The 18,935-nt window shown below is 41.9% G+C and overlaps 1 protein-coding gene across 2 annotated transcripts; it reads right to left on the bottom strand.

The window, feature by feature from the left end:
- Window positions 1-5,694: 5,694 nt before the first annotated feature.
- LOC149082678 (uncharacterized) lies at window positions 5,695-14,553 on the bottom strand. Of its 2 annotated transcripts, none has more exons than XM_089236893.1 (7): window positions 14,326-14,553; window positions 11,568-11,756; window positions 11,290-11,364; window positions 10,092-10,127; window positions 9,033-9,116; window positions 8,831-8,945; window positions 5,695-6,177 (listed from the first exon to the last, which is right to left on the bottom strand). In XM_089236893.1, exons 1-7 carry the CDS (start codon window positions 14,383-14,385, stop codon window positions 5,939-5,941), a joined length of 798 nt encoding a protein of 265 aa, XP_089093019.1. In that variant the 5' UTR covers window positions 14,386-14,553; the 3' UTR covers window positions 5,695-5,938. The 2 variants fall into 2 exon arrangements, with proteins under 2 accessions (XP_089093019.1, XP_089093020.1); XM_089236894.1 differs by having other exon boundaries at window positions 5,697-6,177; window positions 11,568-11,749; window positions 14,326-14,512.
- Between the last annotated feature and the right edge of the window lie 4,382 nt (window positions 14,554-18,935).

Genomic DNA, 18,935 nt, shown 5'->3' on the forward strand with positions numbered 1-18,935 from the left:
ATCTAGTTTCGCATTTAAATTTCTGTAAATTTAAATGCTTCTGAAGATTGGTAACTTTCTTCAGAATAGAATTTTTGCGCCCCCTTAAAGAAGCTGATTATCAGTCGAGACCCCGGGTGCAACAGAAAATATTGGCCCCTTGAGTTATAGAAAAGTGCAAAGTTGGTTTGGCGCCACCCGTTAAATCTGCCTTCGAAGATCGATCTTGTGAACCACGGATGCAAGAAATCGGGGCCCTGCCAATTCACTCTTAAATCGTACCAGATCATTCCCATGAGCTCTTCTATCGGGGTCATGTTACCTCAGCGATAGATCCTCTAACACTCTTCTATCAGTCTTGAGCTAGGAGCCACTCGTGGTCCAGCATTGCCCAATAGTCATTCGAAAGTGCTTCCTTCCGATGTTTGCTTTCCTCTACTGCAATGAAGCACCAGCGGCATGTTGTGACAGTTGGCGTTCTTTGACAAATGTGTGGACAGGCTAATTGGAAGGTGGCTCCTTGGACTGGAAGGTCCTGGTCGCTCTCGAACAGCATACCAATGCCATCATTGCTTATGGTTGAACGGCAACACTACTCGCCCATGACCAATTTTAGAACGTACGGGGGTCAAGCTGAACACGTGTGGCTCTAGCTTTACATATTGGAAGTGAATGTGGCAGATGCCGGAATTTTTACGTGTTGGAGGTCTGCTCAGGTGTTTATATAACGACGTCCACCCATGGCCCCCACATCCTGGAGCGGGGCCCTAGGCTGGGATCTTTTTCACGGGTCCCTTCTGTAGTTAATTTATAGCGTGAAAAAGCAAAAAAAGATGGACTGTCCCGAGCCCTGTTAGCCCGCCTTTTGTGGGGGGGGGGGCGCCCATGCGTCCACCTTGGAGCGGCCAAATCAGTTTTGCTCAAAATGACTTTTTATCGCTAAAGGGAAAAAGTACGATAAGGAACAGATTGGCTAGGCTATGGCGACAATACGAACGTCATACTTTGCTCAAAGATGGCAGATAAGTAAGCCTGAGGTGTCAGGGAGCACCCCCCCCCCCCAGAACTGATTTAGACATAAAGCTCAAGACATCATCCACAGGCCGGAATACTTCGATGCATCTAACTCTTATTCGCACCTCGGAGTTGAAAACTCAATTTCTGCGGGGTTTGAACCTAGGTTTTCTTCGAAACCAAGCACAGCTCCGTATTTTCGTCATGGTTATAACCATTGGAAACCCCCAGGTCGACGACACATCCGCCATTTGTGTAATATCTGCAGCCAATAGCCAAAGCGCTTGAAGTCTCTGCAAGCGCTTTGCCAATAGCTGTTTCCTATGCTTTTTTTTGTAAAAACTTGCTTTAAGGTAGGAAATCCCTTTTTTAAGCTTTTGGGTTTTTAACCAATCTGTAATAACGCCGTCTTTAAGAATCAGAAAATCTACCGCACTATGTTCTATCTTAAAATGGCGGACGATGTCTGCTATGTCTCAACGATATCCACCTTAGCTAATTTACTACCGAATGGAATTCCCGAAGTTAAACTGTAGAACCGTAAATATAGGTGCGAGTCTACATTTTATCTACTGGCATAAAACAGGTTGCTCTGTTCGGAACATTTGGCAGCTGTAACCAGTATTTCCAAACTTCAAGACGTGAATTCGAGCCGGTATCTCATTTGAAAAAAGTTTCTCCGAAGAGGCAGAACTTAAGTCATGAAACAAGCACAAATCTAACGTATTTACGTCGTCGGAGGCCACGCATACATTCAGAACATTTTCCGGCATGCACAATCGCTGGAAATTCTGCAGAGGAATGCATACGAGGCGCATGCACGGTTAAATAGTAGTTGGAACGAAATTCGTACACATCCTACTATGCATACAAACTTTAGATGATTTTCGTCAAAATTGTTTTTATTTGTTGATTCGAAAGTGCAGGTATTCTAGAACGAAAAACTGTTTAATTTCCATCTCTACTGTAACAGCGAAGTTATTGCCAATTAAATAAAACTACAGCCAAACCTCGTTAGTACGTCACCCGGTTAAAGCGTCATTCCGCTTAACGGGTCACTTTTTGGAAGTCCCAATTGTCCTCAGGCAGGAATTGGCACAGCTATGGCTTACTCCATTTAACGAGTCACTCCGCTTACTAAGTCATATTTTTGGTCTCCCAAGAGAATCATTAACGAGGTTTGACTACATCAATGATCTGGGTTTGAAAATAATCTTTGAACGTTCTCTGAAGAATTGTTTTTTTACTTCACGGAGGAAATTTGATCAAGAATTTTTCAGAATGCCTTTTTATGAAACACCCCCCCCCCCTCCCGTTTATTTGAAACAATTCTGACTATACAATGAACTAAAAACTACGCAATATGTTCAAAACTTTGATTTGTATGATTGAGAATAGAGTATTTTTAATGTATGTTTTCACACGATTATAAAACTTTTAGTTCATTGCATATAAAAATGCCATAGCAATCTGAGAAGAGCATGTTGATACAAGCAGTAGTTTTTAGTGTACAATGTCTAGTAGAAATACTGAAAATATGCTAATTTTGCATATATAATTAGCGCAATATAAACTTTTACTGCCAAAGTATTCATAAAATAATCAAATTTATTCATTTTCACTCGTGCAGAAAGATTTAAAATTTTTGTAAAACCTGCAGAGGCTACGATGCCTGTGCGGATGATCAAAAACTTGCACGATAATTAATAAAATGAACATAAACAAGACGTATATAAAAAATAAAGAAAATTATGTCAAATAAAAATGCAATGATAAATTCTTTGACGGGAAATGTAAAATAAACAAAACATTAAATACATACAGGGTGATTATAAAAAAACTATCCCGACATATGGGCCCCTAACTATCATACCATTCACCGAAACTGAATGAAATTTTGGCATAAGGTATTTTGATGTATGCGCTCAAGAATGATATGGAAAACAAGTGTCACTGACGGTTACAGTGAGAAAATATCAAATGGCAACACCAAGTTTTTTGTATTGGAATGTGATCTCCATTGTGAAAAACCCTAAATAGCGTTCGAACGGCAACTGTAGCATGAAAATCACCGGCGGTAGATAGGCTAAAAGTGAGGACAACCAATAACGACAGAGAAGCAGCATAAAATAAAGCATTTTAAAGTGTTTCACAAATTTTCCACATGACCTTGTGGAGGACTAATCAGGCTGGGATCTCAGCCGAAGAAACGAATGAAACGAACATTAATGCTCTGGTGCACGGCAAAGTCCTTTTTAATTTTTCCTTGCCTAGCTCCGGGGATTTTCGTGCTACAGGTGCCATTCCAACGCTATATAGTGTTTTTCAGTATGGAGATCATTCCAATACAAAAAACTTGGTGTTGCCATTCGAAATTTTCTCACTGTAACTGTTAGTGACACTGTTGTTTTCCATATCATTCTTGAGCGCATACCTCAAATACCTTATGCCAAAATTTCATTCAGTTTCTGTGAATGGTATGATAGTTAGGGGCCCATATGTCGGGATAGTTTTTTTATAATCACCCCGTATGTGGGGAAAATGAATATCTCACAAAGGCAATTTTTTTTAGAAAAATATAAATTGAATTGGCAAAGCTATAGTTGATAAATATTATTGCTACTCCTAAAGGTCACAAAATAAGTCTATTGAAATTAACAATTTAAATGCTTTTTATGTATAATATATTTTCTTGAACTTTATATCCAAACAAAAACCACGTGTTTTATCCAAAACTGACAAAAAAAATACTTCGAAGGAGGGCAGTTGCTTTAACGATATTTCCATAAAAATTAGAAGCAGAAAGCGCCTCTAAATGCCACCCTACTTTCGAAAGAAATGTATTCCATAGTGAGCGGAATTATGGGTCAATGAAAGGAAAAAAAAATTAAATACTTTTTTGTGGACACGCGGGACAAAAAAAATTTCATTCGTAAAAGTGTTGACCGTTAATCAGGTGTTTGAAATGTAAACTTATGAAGAAATTATCTGACCATAGAAGAGGGGTTCTATTGTATCTATTTTTAACGCAAATAGAGGCCAAGAATGAATTTAAAAATCCCGCAACCCTAGAGTGGTCATTCAGCCAACACCCTGTATAGGTAAAATCTTATCTATAGGCGGCGTTGGTACAGTACGAAACAAAAAAAAAAAAGCTAGGTATAAAGTGAATATACATCTCCAAAAAGCGCGAAAGGCTATGAGTAGCCAACTTATTTTTTGCGGCTTTAATAATTGCACTCCGCCGCCAACTTTATTTTTGCGTTTTTCTGAGAGAATATACTTTTTTTTCATAATTTTCTTTGAGGACGAGACCTTGTCGGGTACCGTTTCAATGTCTCAAATAACGATAAGTGCATATGCGGAAGCCTGTTGCACTACGCCACGGAATGCAAAAGAACAATACCACCTGATGAAGCCACTTCCGCAGCTAGAGGAAAGAATGGTGCGGGATGAAAAATCATTCCGAAAATTAAGACACGGAAATTTTCCTCGAAAATGTAGAGCAGCTTCATAAGACCGCACCATCCAGGGGGTTGTAGAACCACATCCGAGGAGTGGGTGACCCAGGAACAAGACGGACCAGGGGCGTTGAAAGTGTTTCGAAATTGTGGGTGCTCGTCTTTAGTTTTATATCGGAAATTTTAAATTCTGGGGTGCTCGGATCCATGTCACAAATTACCGTGGGTGCTCAAGCACCCCCGGCTCCGACGCCACTGAAACAGACGGTACACAGTGAGTCAGAAGAGAACAGGATTTGCTGCACTGGTAACGGCCCAACCGAGCAAAATCTGGCCTCACCACCCAACTGCCCACATTACTCGGAGGGCAAAAGTTGCACCATATGGCCAACTGCCGCGAGGCAGTTTTGTGTGAAGCATATAATCGTTTTCGTGCACCCAGGATATTTGCGGGGCACTCATACTTCTGGCACAACTCAATCGGTAGTAAATTGCCTAGGGCGATAGACCGGAGTTGTGCTCGGTTTAAATGAATGTCCTTGTAGGGAGAGGGATGCGTTGTGCCGAAGCGAATTTAGGTTGGCCGAGGCCCCGAAATAATTAAAAAAGTAAAGTTGGTGTTAATCGGGACTCAGCATGGTTGGATATACGGGGGGGTGCCCCCCAGCGTCAAAGTTAAAGCCGACTGATCTAATGTATTTGCTTATATATGAATTGACCATGTTTCCCCCAGACTTCCAAGTCTATCTCCGGCTATGGTGGTCATAGTAACGGACTCGCATCGCGAGGTCCCGGGTTCGAACCCCACCGTCGCCATAGTGGTGGTCGGCTGAAGTTGGTTTTCTGTGGTTCCCAACTTCAAGGCGCGAATGTGAGCCGATCTCCCCTTTAAAAAGTCTCGTCACAGATCAACAGACCTACAAACAGTACAAATGTAATTCAATCATAACACACTCTTTCCTTCTGAAACATAGATGGCAGCACTGAAAAAAATCAAACACTACATGTACACACGCAGTTGCACTTCCGGCACAACTCAGGTAGTAAATCGCCCATAAATGGTGATAGACCTGAGTTGTGCTCGGTTTGAAAGAAAGGGTGCATATGGTGCGTTGCAGCGTACGTTCATTAATTATTGTTGGGTTCTGGCACCTATTTCACCCCCCTCAATGATTTTTACAAAAGAGCATGTTGAGTATAAACGAGTGAATTTAAATGTCGTTAAAATTAGAAGTCATTATTCTCTAAAAAAAAAAGCACTTTATTTAACAGGCATTTTAAGTATTCATACACTCACGTAATGTTTTTGTACAATTAAAAATTTTCAGGAATGGCACGATTCGAACTGAATCCAACCATGTCACGCACACATTTATTCGCAAATTTTAGAGAGTACATACTTCACTAAATAACGTGATGTTAGATAAAGGGAAATTTATGTTACTACCGGTGAGAGACATTAGTTTTTAAAACATTAGAAATGTTCAGGTAGGAGAACAGGCATGCCCATCACGCATCTTGAATCGAGCTGGAAAGATGTCCGGATTGATTTCGGAATAAGGTGGAGGCGGTGCTTGATTCAAGATATCAGCCTCGTAATCATGTACAGACGTCCGGTGATGGTTCTGATGGCCGTTGAAGCCTAACGATGGCGAATACTGAACGTAAGGCTGCTCGAGGAACGTGGACATCGATGCTCCCCTGGAATTTCTGCTGGAACTCACTACAGGGGAAAAAAATTACAACGAGAGATGATTGAATGTTGGGAAAGATTACAGTTGAGAACACACATTTTTTTTTTCTCTATTTCGTAGGAAAAGGAGAAATTTGTAGGGTTTCCAGGTGCCATAATTGAAAATATTTGTCATGATAATCATGCAGATATCAGTAGTCCTTAACTCCTTCACATACAAGTTTTTGGCAACAAATTTGGATTTCTATTTTAGACCAGAGTTGTGCTCGGTTTGAATGAATAGAATTCTATTTGAGGAATCAGTGATAAATGTGGTAACCTTGTATCCAAACCAAACACCATCCCTAGCAAGTGCGAAGCTCGTGACGTCTTTTTCTTTTCAAACCGAGTGAAATCAGGTCTGTCGCCCTATATGGGCGGTTTACTAACTAGCGAGTTCGTGTCAGAACTGTGTGTACCTAACAGTCCAAGTGCGTAATTATTGATTTTTCAGTGCTGCCATCTATATTTCAGACGTGGTGTAATGGTTAAATTACATTTGTATCGACTGTTGCTCTCTGTGGCGAAAATTTTTAAAAGGGAGATCGGCTCGCATTTGTGTCTCGAAGTTGGGAACCACAAAAAATAATCACCCGACCACCACTGTGGGGCTCGAACGCCATGCGAGTCCGCCTCTGACCACTCGATCTCCACAGCTCGTGACGTCACTGAAAATCATCTCAAAAAGTAAAGATGGCGCATGCGTCGGCCTGCTATATCCAATGGCTTTAGGTGAGATGACCTTCAGTGACGTCACGAGCTTTGTGTGGAGGCCGCCTGCTATAGATGGTGTTGCCTAACCTAACCACACGTTAAAAAAGGAAAGAAAAAGGAAAAACAGTTTATATACTAGATAAAAGTATACAGTAGAATTTCTTTTTTTTTCACCCTTCTCTTCCTACGTGTTCTCTTTCATGCATTTTGTAGAAAGATACATTATATGCGGGGAAATAACTAGTAGTATAGAAACGGGGGGGGGGGGGGTGGTTCGTAGGGTTACAATAACGCTTTGCGATGGCGAGGGAAAAAAAACAGAACTATTGTATTCCACAGGCGTTTGGACGATATATTTCGTCCGTGACTGTAAAGAGGTTACGACAAGGCAAAAACAAGAAAGCCCAAGTCCCCAGTGCAGTATATCTTGACTGTCGTGTTTATACTGTGATCTCAAATTAATAACCTTTTGATTTGAATCTAGGAAATTTGCGTGGAGCTAGAGTTTGAGCTCCGTAAGGAGCCGGGATCCATGGCTATATGTGAGGGAGGTCGAATTAAAAGGACTACTACTAAACCATACATGGACCTCGTCCACATTCCTCTGCAGAACTTTTAACGAATTGGTAGATGTTGGAATATGCGTGCCAGTGTTGTGAACCTAACGTAAACCCACCTGCCATAACCTTTTGTAATTATGAGTGAGGTTGTAATGGTTGGAGATTTTTCCGTTGAAATTAAAGGGACTGAAGGACTACTTTACCGCACACAAACTCCGGTCATATGTCGCCATACGGCAATTTCCAACCAGTGGAGTTGGTTGGGAAATGAAGGTGCCATCTATCGGTGGCCACTCCAGGTACGCGCGTGGCACTAAAGGACTTAGGGTGACGGGAATTAACTCATTTTCACTGTATTGCTGGCTCGTGGAGAGGAGGCGATCTCGAAACCATCCGTATCCACAACTGGCTTTATACCAGCTTCATTGTAATTTGACCAGCCTAACGTCAATTTGCGATGGTTAAATTTCTCAATGAAATATGGTTAAGTGTTCTGGAACAGCGCCGCAGGTTTCTGTGAATGTGCCGCTCAGTTCATTTTTACAAAATTAGGTTTGAGGTGACGAGCATACATGGCTCAGAGCAAGTGCCAACCTTTGTCGAGTCGCGAGCGCTGCATATGCCCATCATCAAACGAAGAGCACCCCTGACGGCAATTTTGGCATAGGCCTGAAATCTGCAAAATTTCAAATGAATATTTTGCATATTGTTTTAATAGAAGCGTTTATCAAGTGTTCGCTAGCACGAAATCGGATACAAGCACTGAGCACTCTTGGTGTTTCGAGAAGCACATAGTGCTCGTGAGCGACAACGTGAACCGAATCTTCGCGCTTAGTGGGTGGGTAACAATCAATTTCTTAGAGAAATTTTGGAGTTCTTAGCCATCAAATAGCATTGAAATTAACAGAAATTGTTTATAATGCATATAAAAAAAGTATTTTCTTCGGAATTTTTCAAAAAATATTTTTTACATAAAAACAATACATTTTCACTCGTCTGGGGGGGGGGCGCTCGTGCCGCCCACCTCGCGTGCATCTCTTATCCCAGTATGCACTAGGAGGTAGGGGCAGAGCTCACGGAATTCTGCTGACAAGGAGGGGAGGTCAGTCGTGGCGACTTGATGACAGGGGTGAAAAATTGCTAAAAAAAACTACTGACGTAATACTTGAACGGCCCCTTAGCCATAATGGCTTTTTTTTTACTGAGAATTGTTTAGATTTTGTAAAAGTATTTTGGAAAGAAAAAGCTAAATAATCAAAATTTTCTGCGATTCATAAAGAGGTTGCGTCGCCTCATCCCAACACAGGGACGAGATATCTCATCCCCTGTACGTTACACGGTTGAAAGAACTAAAAACGATTTGTTTTTACCGTTTCTCATTCGAACGCTCTGGACCGCAGCAGACGGGCTCTGTCCAGAAACTTCATTTTTCGGCTTTTCCCGGAAATAAAAGAAAAGTTTAACGGCGCTGTAGATCATTGAAGCCTGAGGGGGGAAAAAATACACGTCATAATAAAAATAATTTTCATCATTTGTTCTATGGAAAATAGCCCAGAAAAAAGTATAACTTACTTCCATGACAATTACAGTCATCAGGAGACCAGCTGAAGGCATGGCTAACTCCATGATAATCGATTTCAGTGTCACGGAGCAAATCTGCAGGGGAAAAAAAAGGAAAACATAAAACATTCAAGTGAGGCAATTACAGTCGAATCCCGTTTTAACGAATACCATTATAGTGAAAATCTCGTTTTAACGAACCCTTTTCTAATCCCCCAGATAAGTTTGCATAGGAACATTGGAAAGACCTGGAATTCCTTTATAACGAAATTTCGTTTTAACGAAGTGATTTCTTTGGTCTCTTGGAGTTCGTTATAACGGGATTTGACTCTACTATGTTTATATTGCATATTTCATCGATCATAAGTGTTTGTGGGAAAAAGGCGGGTTTCTCGTTGAAAGAATAATGCTTCCAACGTTTCATGTACAGTGGAACCTGGCTACAGCGATACTGGATATAACAAGAGATGCAGCGAAATTTTGTTCAGATCTTGTTTTGAATCGCCTATACTCAAATGCTAAACTACTCTTGATACAACGATATCCCTCACCACGACAGACCCCTCTATAATGATATTTTGAAACCACTATTTCGCTCGAAATACCTTTCAATATATTTTATAATTCGTCACATTATTTGGCTCTTCCGAGGACGTCTAATAATTCGCTATTTGGTACAACCTGAACACCGAACGCCGGTTTAGAAAATATAGCAGCTGCAACTGAATTTTATGGTACTTGATAACGTTGCCTCTCGATATAACGATCTCTCTCGATAGTTTTGCTGGTCCGCAGAATATCGTTACATCGAAGTTTCACTGCGGCCCCTGGAAACGCGTAGAAGGCTTACATACTTCTTCAAAGGCGTAGGTACCACTCGAAATGCATGGAAAACGTGAGCATTCCCATGAATGCGCAAAAAGCCTGCATAAGTGTATATTCTTTTATATTCTGTACATTTCTTAATTACTTACCGATTATTTTTCGTTAAGAAACAAACATTTTCGCCTGGTAGTGAATTTTGAATACAATAACTTATTTTACGTGGCAATCAAATTATTATATACTTACAGGTCCACATTGGGAGGTTTCCATCAAATTCTCGATCTACGGGATGAAAAAAAAAATCCATATATTCGATTCGAATATCGATAGTGATACAGTAGACTCTCGATAATCCGGTCGTGCGCTAATCCGCACGTCAAGTAATCCAGTGTTTTTTCTTCAAGGCCCAGAAGAGGGGAAAAAAATGTCATTGCGTGCATGGCTGTGCACAGAAGTTCATACAGTGCACGCCGCTTAATGAGATCACATCAGGCCTCTGGTTTTCTGACAACAAATAACGAATGATAACTATATCTCAAAGACATCCAAAACCAAATGCGCTGACCATACCTCCACTTTTATCGAAAGGGAGTATGAAAACGGGACTTGAATTTTTCTTCACCACACAACTGGTTGGAAAATGTCCAATCTTGCCGTTTACCTTTCTATATTATTCTAAAGCAGGATATTTTTACTTTAAGCTTAACTCGTTTTATAGTATTATTCAGCCATTATGAGCCAAATTAAAATAAAACCATCGAATTTGATAATTATTAATTGTGATTTTACGAATTCTGATAATTTTTCTAATGTTCGGCAAGTTCCATAGATAACCTAAGAAAAGTCTTTCGGCCGAGTAACTGAATTAGGTCTACTGAAAGAAACTGACCAAGAACTGAAGGAATGGGCTTTTGTGTGTTAGGCACTGCAAATGTAATTTCATGCGTTGGATTATAGCGGCTAATACTGCCCAAAATAGGGCATTTTGAACCTAGTATGGAAACAATTATCAACAAGGAAAGGGTACACCTTCTGACCACCTAACAGTCTTGCAGGTGGAAAACCATAATTTGTCGAGAAAGAAAATCTGGTTCAACTTCGTCAAAATACGCAAAAAAAAAACCTTAGTAACACAATTCCGATAACTATAAACGAATTTTTTTCCTTGTTTTGATATTAGTCTGTTCCGTACTTTGCAAAAGTCAAAACAATATATACCCGAATGACAATAATATCCGTGATTCTGATATGCGGCGTCTACTGTATAATTCAAATGGGCATTTTCAACTAAGTTCCAGTAATCCGGCGATTTCGATAATGATATGTTAGCGAATTTATGATTAGCGAAAGTCTACTGTAAATGAAATCGTACACGGAACAAAATGCTACAAACTGTGCCATGAAGTTTGTGGAATCGCATTCTATATAGAAAGCATGTACTCACCATGTTTTTAACAACCAGGAGAGTGACTCCAACGGAAAACTCCATAATGACTATAAGACCTAGCCCTCCTAAATGCTTTCAAAAAAAAAAAAAAAACCCAACATTTATAAGTGATTTAAAATAGTACATTGATGTCTCAAGTGTACAACTTTTAAAAGCGATTCTGCGAAAATGCTCTCCGTCAATAATCAGGTTCTAATACAATATGTATAACTGATTGTTCCTCTCGAAAATCTTTTTCCTGGCTTTCCCATATTATTGAATATTGAATGACTTACCACACATATGAGCCAGAATATCTCGTAACAACCACCGACGAAACCACTGCCCCCAGTGAGGGCGACGACGAAACCCGTCGCAATGACAGCCTCCGAGACCTTCACGAACATTTCGACTTGATCCAACATCAGCACTCCCAAAGTGTTTTTCATCTTCACTCCCAGGACGAGCACCGATAGGCCTGTAAACTGAACATTTATCACGTGAAAAGTGCTTTGATTTTTCTAGAAACAAACTATTCCAGAAAGATGTAGGCCGAAGAATGAACACTTTCCCCCCCAGGAGCAAAAAATATAAGAAAATAATGGTTCTGTCCAAGTGAAATAAGGGACATATGGTTACTTTTTGCAGTGTCGTCTTAACGTATGGGCCCGGGAGACTCACGAAAACGAGTAGTTGAATTTTTCGAGAATTATCCAGGTAGGGCCTCAGAAAAATCACTTGGCCCGGGGGGTCCATGATGCTTTTTTAAGACGGCCCTGACTTTGTGAGATTTCCTTCCATTATGCCAACTTCCACACCTGTATTCAACACGTTAAAGAATCATTTTAAAAAGATCCTTAATGAAAAAAAAGACCATAAACTAAAGATCTGTTGAAAAGCGTGAAATTTGTAAAGATCATAATTTGTCAGATCGGATCCCATCCGATTGAAAAATTCCGTCACTATTTTATTCTGAGGGTCATCTGATCCACTTGCAATTATTATTTTTTGGTTTTTCACGGAATAAATTCATTATGGGGGGGGGGGGACCCTGCTGCAGGTTGTGGGAGTCATGATGAACGGAAATCGGGTATCGATATGACCAGGGCCGTAACTTATAATTATCGGAGAAGGGGGGAGTTTTGCAGTCCAAGATTGTTGTGAGCGGCCCGCAACTAGTACTTCGACGGGTGCCAAGTCTATGAAGGGCGTTTCTTGAAGAACTAAGGTTGGTTTTTATTAGAAGTCGTAGTTATAATGCCTATCTAAAGGGCTTTTTTTTATTGTAGGCTCCCTACGGACAAAGCCTGGAATCAGCCAGTTGACCCGGCCAATGTTCGAATATCGGGCTTTGACCGGCTCCCATATATCAATCCCTATGATTCTAAGTCATCGCCAAGTTGACGTATATTTTGTGATAATTTTGGCAATTTATAATTATGGTTGGCTATGGCAACTAACGATCAAAGGGATCGATATTTACGGGCTGTTCATTTCATATTCAAGACCGAAATTCGGACATTGGTCGTAACATAAGGGCCAAAAAAAAAAAATTCATATTTGTCCAAGGCCCGATTTTATGAGAAAAAGACACTGGGGATAATAGCCCCTCCCATGAGCCCGATATAATTGAAAAAATTTGTTCCGTAAAATACGGGACGATCCCACGAACATAAAAATTAATCGGTCCGGATCGACGCCTCCTTTCGAACGCGTTTCTTTCCTATGTACCACCTACTCCAGTTTCAAATGGGGGTCTATCCACCACGGCCACAGCAGCAGAGTCCATAGACTGGGATTTTTAGCCCCCCAGGCCAGACTTTTCATGAGCGTCTCTATAATGAATTTATAGCGTGAAAAAACAAGAATAGTCCTTCCCCCCCGACCTGAAGCCTTGTCAAACATGGGGCCCAACAATGGTGGGGCTATCTTCACAGCAATTCACTCGGGAATAAAATGACCAGGGGGCCCCTTTTTTCCCATCACAGTGCCCCCCCCCTCCGCCTAAAGAGCTTGCCCTTTTATCCGATTTTCACCAGTTGCCGCCTTTCAGAATATCGTGGTACTCCAGGTTGAAAACCACTGAGCTTAACATTCGGTGATTGATCGGCCAATGTAAGAACTACACCAAGGGTGCTCAACCGTTAGGAGAGTGCGGGCCACTTCATTGTTTTGAAAAAAACGTACCGAGTGATCAAGAAATGCGCCGTGAGTTACTTAAGTGATCTGGGGATGTACTGTGTGCCAGTCAGGGCCGGACCTAGAGTCCTGCGAACAACGCGGGCGGGGGAGGCGATTTTTTGTAACCAAAAAAATCTTACACTCGAGAAATGCCCAGAACTGGCTCTGGGGCCAGTGGTGCAGAATTGCACCGCGTGCTACTTAAATGCACCGCAGGTTTTATAAGTGCGATAGAATTGAGTCATGGGTCACTCAAGTGATCTATCTGTACACCGTGGGTCACCTCACTGATCTGGAGATGTGTTGCGGACTACTCGAGGGATCTGTAATGCCGCTGGCTATTTAAGTGAGCTGGGGGCCAGCGATGCGGAACTGCACCGCGAGTCACTTAAATGTGCTGACTCTAGTTATGTATAAAAATGTGCCGCTGGTCACTCATGTCTCCTATAAATTTGCCGTAAATCACATTGGTGATCCGAAACTGCACCGCAAGTAACATAAGTGATCAGTAAATGTATCACAGTTCATTTTTATAAAATTCGGTTTGAGATCGCGGGCCACACTGGATGACTTCGAGGGACATATTTGGTCCGCGGACCATGGGTTGAGCATGTATGAACTAGACATTCCGATATGTATGACACTAGACTTCGGACATTGGCCAGAAAAAGCGTCTCTTCAACGTCAACTAAAACATTTGTTATAAATTTTCAGGGGGGGGGGGCTATTTATGATGATTAAAACCCAGTTTGCACCACATTTACAAATAAATGAATTCGCGAATCAAAACCGACCAAATAAATTCATCACGTGAGGGAATTTAAAAAGAAAAATTCAAATAAATTACAGAGACAAAAACAAACAAAAACTTACAAGTAGCGCTACGTTGCATACAACAAGAAAAGTTTTATGACCGGCGTTAGTGCAACCCATGCTTCCTCGGATAGTACACACAGCAATGTAATCGATCAATAATCCCGTCGGTTGTATATAATCAAAGAGTTCACGTCGAGCACATTTCGGAATCACGGCGCGCAATGAATTTGGTCGTCACGGAGTCACAACTACAAAATGTTCATGGTCGTGATACGATTTCGAACTTTGCGCTTTTTAGTGTCTTCCTCCCCGTTTACCTATTAAATCCAAACTCGAAGTTTTTTTCCTAGCGCCACCTGTCGACTGGCTAATGAACGTCTGAAAGACCAGACGCGCCTCCACGTTAATATTCGTGAGAACCTCTAACGTATTGGAGACGCGCCGGAGACCGTTCATTGAGTGAAAGAAAATCTGACTGCAAGAGCCATACAGAATGGACACAACCGTGGAAGACAATACTGTCCCATCACGAGTCCAAGATTCTTGGATAGATATATGTGAGAAAAGGAAAGGTGACAGAGCAGCGCGTCCCCAGACCTAGGCTCCCACCCGGGCCGTCTGCGCCGGGGAGCATCTCTGCTGGCCGTCTGCCAGAGAGTGATGGCTCCCATCTAGCCGTTGCTAGAGAGCGCTCCCATCCAGGAAGCTGGAGAGCCAAGTTTTACCAAGGGGGGACACCGCGCCGTCCCTCTACGACGGTTACAGAAAGAGAAAAAAAAAAAAAAAAAAAAATAGATTGAGCGAAGCAGAGTGCCCGTGCTGTGAAGATTTCCAAAATGATGAAAAAAAAAAAAAAATAGTGCAAGAAAGAACAGTATACAAATATACAAAATGTACAGGAGATCCTATAATACACACTATATACACACGATAATACACATGTGATCCTATAGTTACGGCGTCGACATCAGGAGCTTACACAAGCCCTGGGTGTGGTGAGTGGGTGAGTTGGTCGTATCGCATCTCGTTGAGGGGTTTCGGATTACACCAGCATAAAATGTTGACCGGTGGAGCGTGATCTGGTAACTGGCGGGTCAAGATCATCCGTATTTCCGCTGTCAGAGTCGCTAGACGGGGGGTCAGACATGGTATCTTGACGTAGAAGGTGCGAAAAAGCTTCCAAGAAGTTAATTAGTGCAGCAATTTTGTTGTAGTTGAAGGGGCTGCGCATCATACGTCGTTTCCATGCATATTGGTGCACGCTACAGTCTCCCAAGAAGAAGGAGTGGTACGATTCCGTAAGGGTACATATGGAAACGTAGTGATGGAGATCGCCGATTCCCCCGCAGGCGCAGAAGTGGTTATTCGAGGCCTTAAACCTCTTCAAGTACGTCGGGAAGGGACCATGTTCCGTGTAAAAGATGATTTTCGTCCTTGACCACACCTCCCGACCACGTGAGACCGTTGGGACAATGAGGTTAACGTTGGTGGAAGTCTCCTCCGCATTCCATATGAGTTGCCACCTGCGGAGGACCAGCGAAGCAAAATGTGACTTCGCGCGCGAAGCTGGCAGCGGGAGAGTGATGGCAGAAGTGGCTGTCGTGGCGCTTTTTGCTAGGGTGTCGGCCTCCTCGTTGCCTTTAAATCCTTGGTGGGCTTTAATCCATGAAAGGCGTATGCGTGGGTGCAGGAGGAGGGTATTGCGAGTGTCGTTCACCAGTTGGGTTCGGTTGAACGGGTTTGATATGGCGTGGAGGGAAGAGAGGCTGTCAGTGAAGATCATAGAAGGTTCAGAGCATGATGAAGCGAAGCGGACCGCTTGGAGAATGGCAAAAATCTCGGCTTGGAAGATCGAGTTGAAATTGTTGAGTCGGGAGCTCCAGTCTTGTACTCGGACATGGTTGCGGAATGCCACGAATGCAGAGGCGCTAATGAACGTCTGAGAAATGTATCCCGGGACTCTTGCTGCCATCAGTGCAATCTCTCTTGATATCAAATCAAATCACGCGTGGCTTGTCGGGGCGGGCTTTTTCTTACGACAACCTTGGAGTTATTACTATCCAAAATAAGTGCACATTTTTTGTGGGACCCCCCTCCATTTGGTTCGGAACCCTGGAGCAGCGAACCGGTTGCCCCCAGCCTAGTTATGGGCCTAAAATCACGGGAATCTGGCCGAAATAATTGCTCTCTCAAATACTCTTTGTTCTTAGGTACTTGAAGAACTTATACAAATACAACGCCACAACAGGCAAAATGCCCAACGAGGTGGCTGACAACTTGTGGGAAGAGGCGGATTTATATGGTTTTGCCGTCCGTGGGCTACACAAATTATTTAAATTAGAAATTGATCGCACTTACGAATGACCAAGGATGGCTAACTGCGCGTAAAATTAATTTTTTTTATATTACACAAACAACAACTGCTTAAATTTCAAATGATTTAATCAATATTATTTCTCTCAAAGCATGTTATGATATATTCGTATCATAGTGTTTTTCCGTTGCGCACATTAATCGAAAACTGGCCACCAATTTTGATTGAAGAATCATAACAGTTGTGTTTTTTAGTTGATAGGTGGCAGCAGAGGTTGCGGTTCAATGACATTTCTTATGTGCAATAGGCTACCGTATAAATATTTTAAATATTTTTAAAATTCTATTTTTACTCATTTATTGGTAGTTGACAAAATCATCCAAGCCTAGGCCTAATTCTCGTAATATAAAAAGTATATTTGTAGTAATATATATAATATGTAGTAATAACTATATAAAAGTTTAATAAAAGATCTTTTACAAAACCTTGAAAAAAATCCAACCAACAAGCCTAGCGGTTACCGAGGGGTCACCAATGGACCTGATCCCTCGCTATCAAAGTGACTCTTTTTGTCACTCGCTGACAAGATTCTCATGTTCTCTAGGCCATTCACTTGCTATAAACCTTGATTCACTTGCTTGCACACTTTATTCGTCATTCTTCTGGCCACTTACCCCGACCTGGTATCTCTCTATTGGTACCCACTGATCTGGTCTTTCTCAAGGCCACTCAACACGCTCAAAAACACCATCTTGGTACTCTTTTGCAATGTCGCAACTAGATATTTTGTCACCCGGGACAAGCCGGCATTTTGGCGCCCCTTGTAATGTACAAGTAGCAGTTAAAGGGTGAATTCGGCGCCCCCTTCTGGTTCAGCGCACAAGACCCACCTGCTCCCCACTAGTTGCGGCCCTGATCTTTTGACTACTTACCAACCTGTTTGCGGAAAAAAACTAATTTTTGGAGCATTTCAACTACTTGGGAGGTACATTCAACTGGTGGGGGCTTATACACCGGAGGGGGCGCCGAAATGATGTCACGCATGGGTGAGAATTTCGTTTAAAGCAGTCAATTTCCTAGCAACTACTAAAACGGGAGTAGTCACCTTTCAGGAAAGCGCGGGGTACTTTAATTAACTGATCTGGAACAGCGCCGCGGGTCTCTTAAATGTATAGGCAGAGATGGACTTGCAGATGGGTCGCTGGTCACTGAAGTGATCCGAGAATGTGCCACTGGTCTCTTGATATGTAAATGTGCCAGAGGTCATTAAAGTGATCAGGAAATATGCTGCGAGCCACTTAAGAGCCCTGGAAATGTGCCGCGGATCATTTGATTTGAAAATGCTCCCAGGGCCGTCTTAAGAGCATCATGGGCCCCGGGCTAAGTGGTTCTTCTGAAGTCCTACCTCGTAAATTCTGGAAAATTTCAACAGGATCTCATTTTTGTGAGGGCCTACGTGTTAAGAAGGCACCGAGTGCCATTTATCTTGAACTGTGCTGCACGTTACTCAAGTGATATGTAAACGTACTGCGTGCGGGTCATTTAAATGTTCATATATCGCTTAGGTCACTTTTTACAAGATCTGATACGAGATCGAGGGCCAAATCTGTCCCGCAAGCCAATGGGTTGAGCATGTGTACGTACTGAATCAGAAGTCTTAAACCTTTTCCAGTCGCAAGCACTGCATGTACCCATCACCAAAAGAGGTGTTCATCGCCTTACGGTGTTTGACATGCGAATGTATGAAATCGGGATTTTAATCCTTGAATGCAATTTTTACAAGGTGTTTGATTGGAATGTTGATAAAAAGGTTCGCGAGAACGAAATCCACTTTCTGGCAGCTTTCCCTCAAACTGTGAGGTGCGACTTCCTTGAAATCCACTGGTTACTCCGAGACCTGTAACTGCACTGCGAAGCTACTCAGGTGTGGGCTTTTTTTTTTGTCATAGCAAGCATTACCCAGACAAGAAAATTCAGAGCTTCGTGAAAAATTCATTTCAAGTCTTGTACAAATTGTGCATTCAAGGAATGAAACCACCCCATTTCCATGCATTCGTATGTAAAACTCGTAAAGGTAACTTGTATACACGGTATAAACACCCTATATTTACAATATAGCCAGTTACATATGAGAAATGTCAATGTCATTTAACAGGAACCTCTGCTGTCACCTATCAACTAGAAAATACAACTGTTATAATTCTTCAATTAAAATGGGCCCTGGTGATGGGTAAAGTCAGTGCTCACGACTAGATAAAGGTTGAAGAATTCTGGGTATAGATCAATAATGATAGTATATGAAATAAAATGTCATTTTCCCAAGAGTATTATCATAATACAACAGTCAGTACTG

Source organism: Pholcus phalangioides, unplaced genomic scaffold, assembly GCF_987345545.1.
Source record: "Pholcus phalangioides strain wild (caught in Gottingen) unplaced genomic scaffold, Ppha-v1.0 ptg000009l_1, whole genome shotgun sequence".
Taxonomy (NCBI): domain Eukaryota; kingdom Metazoa; phylum Arthropoda; class Arachnida; order Araneae; family Pholcidae; genus Pholcus; species Pholcus phalangioides.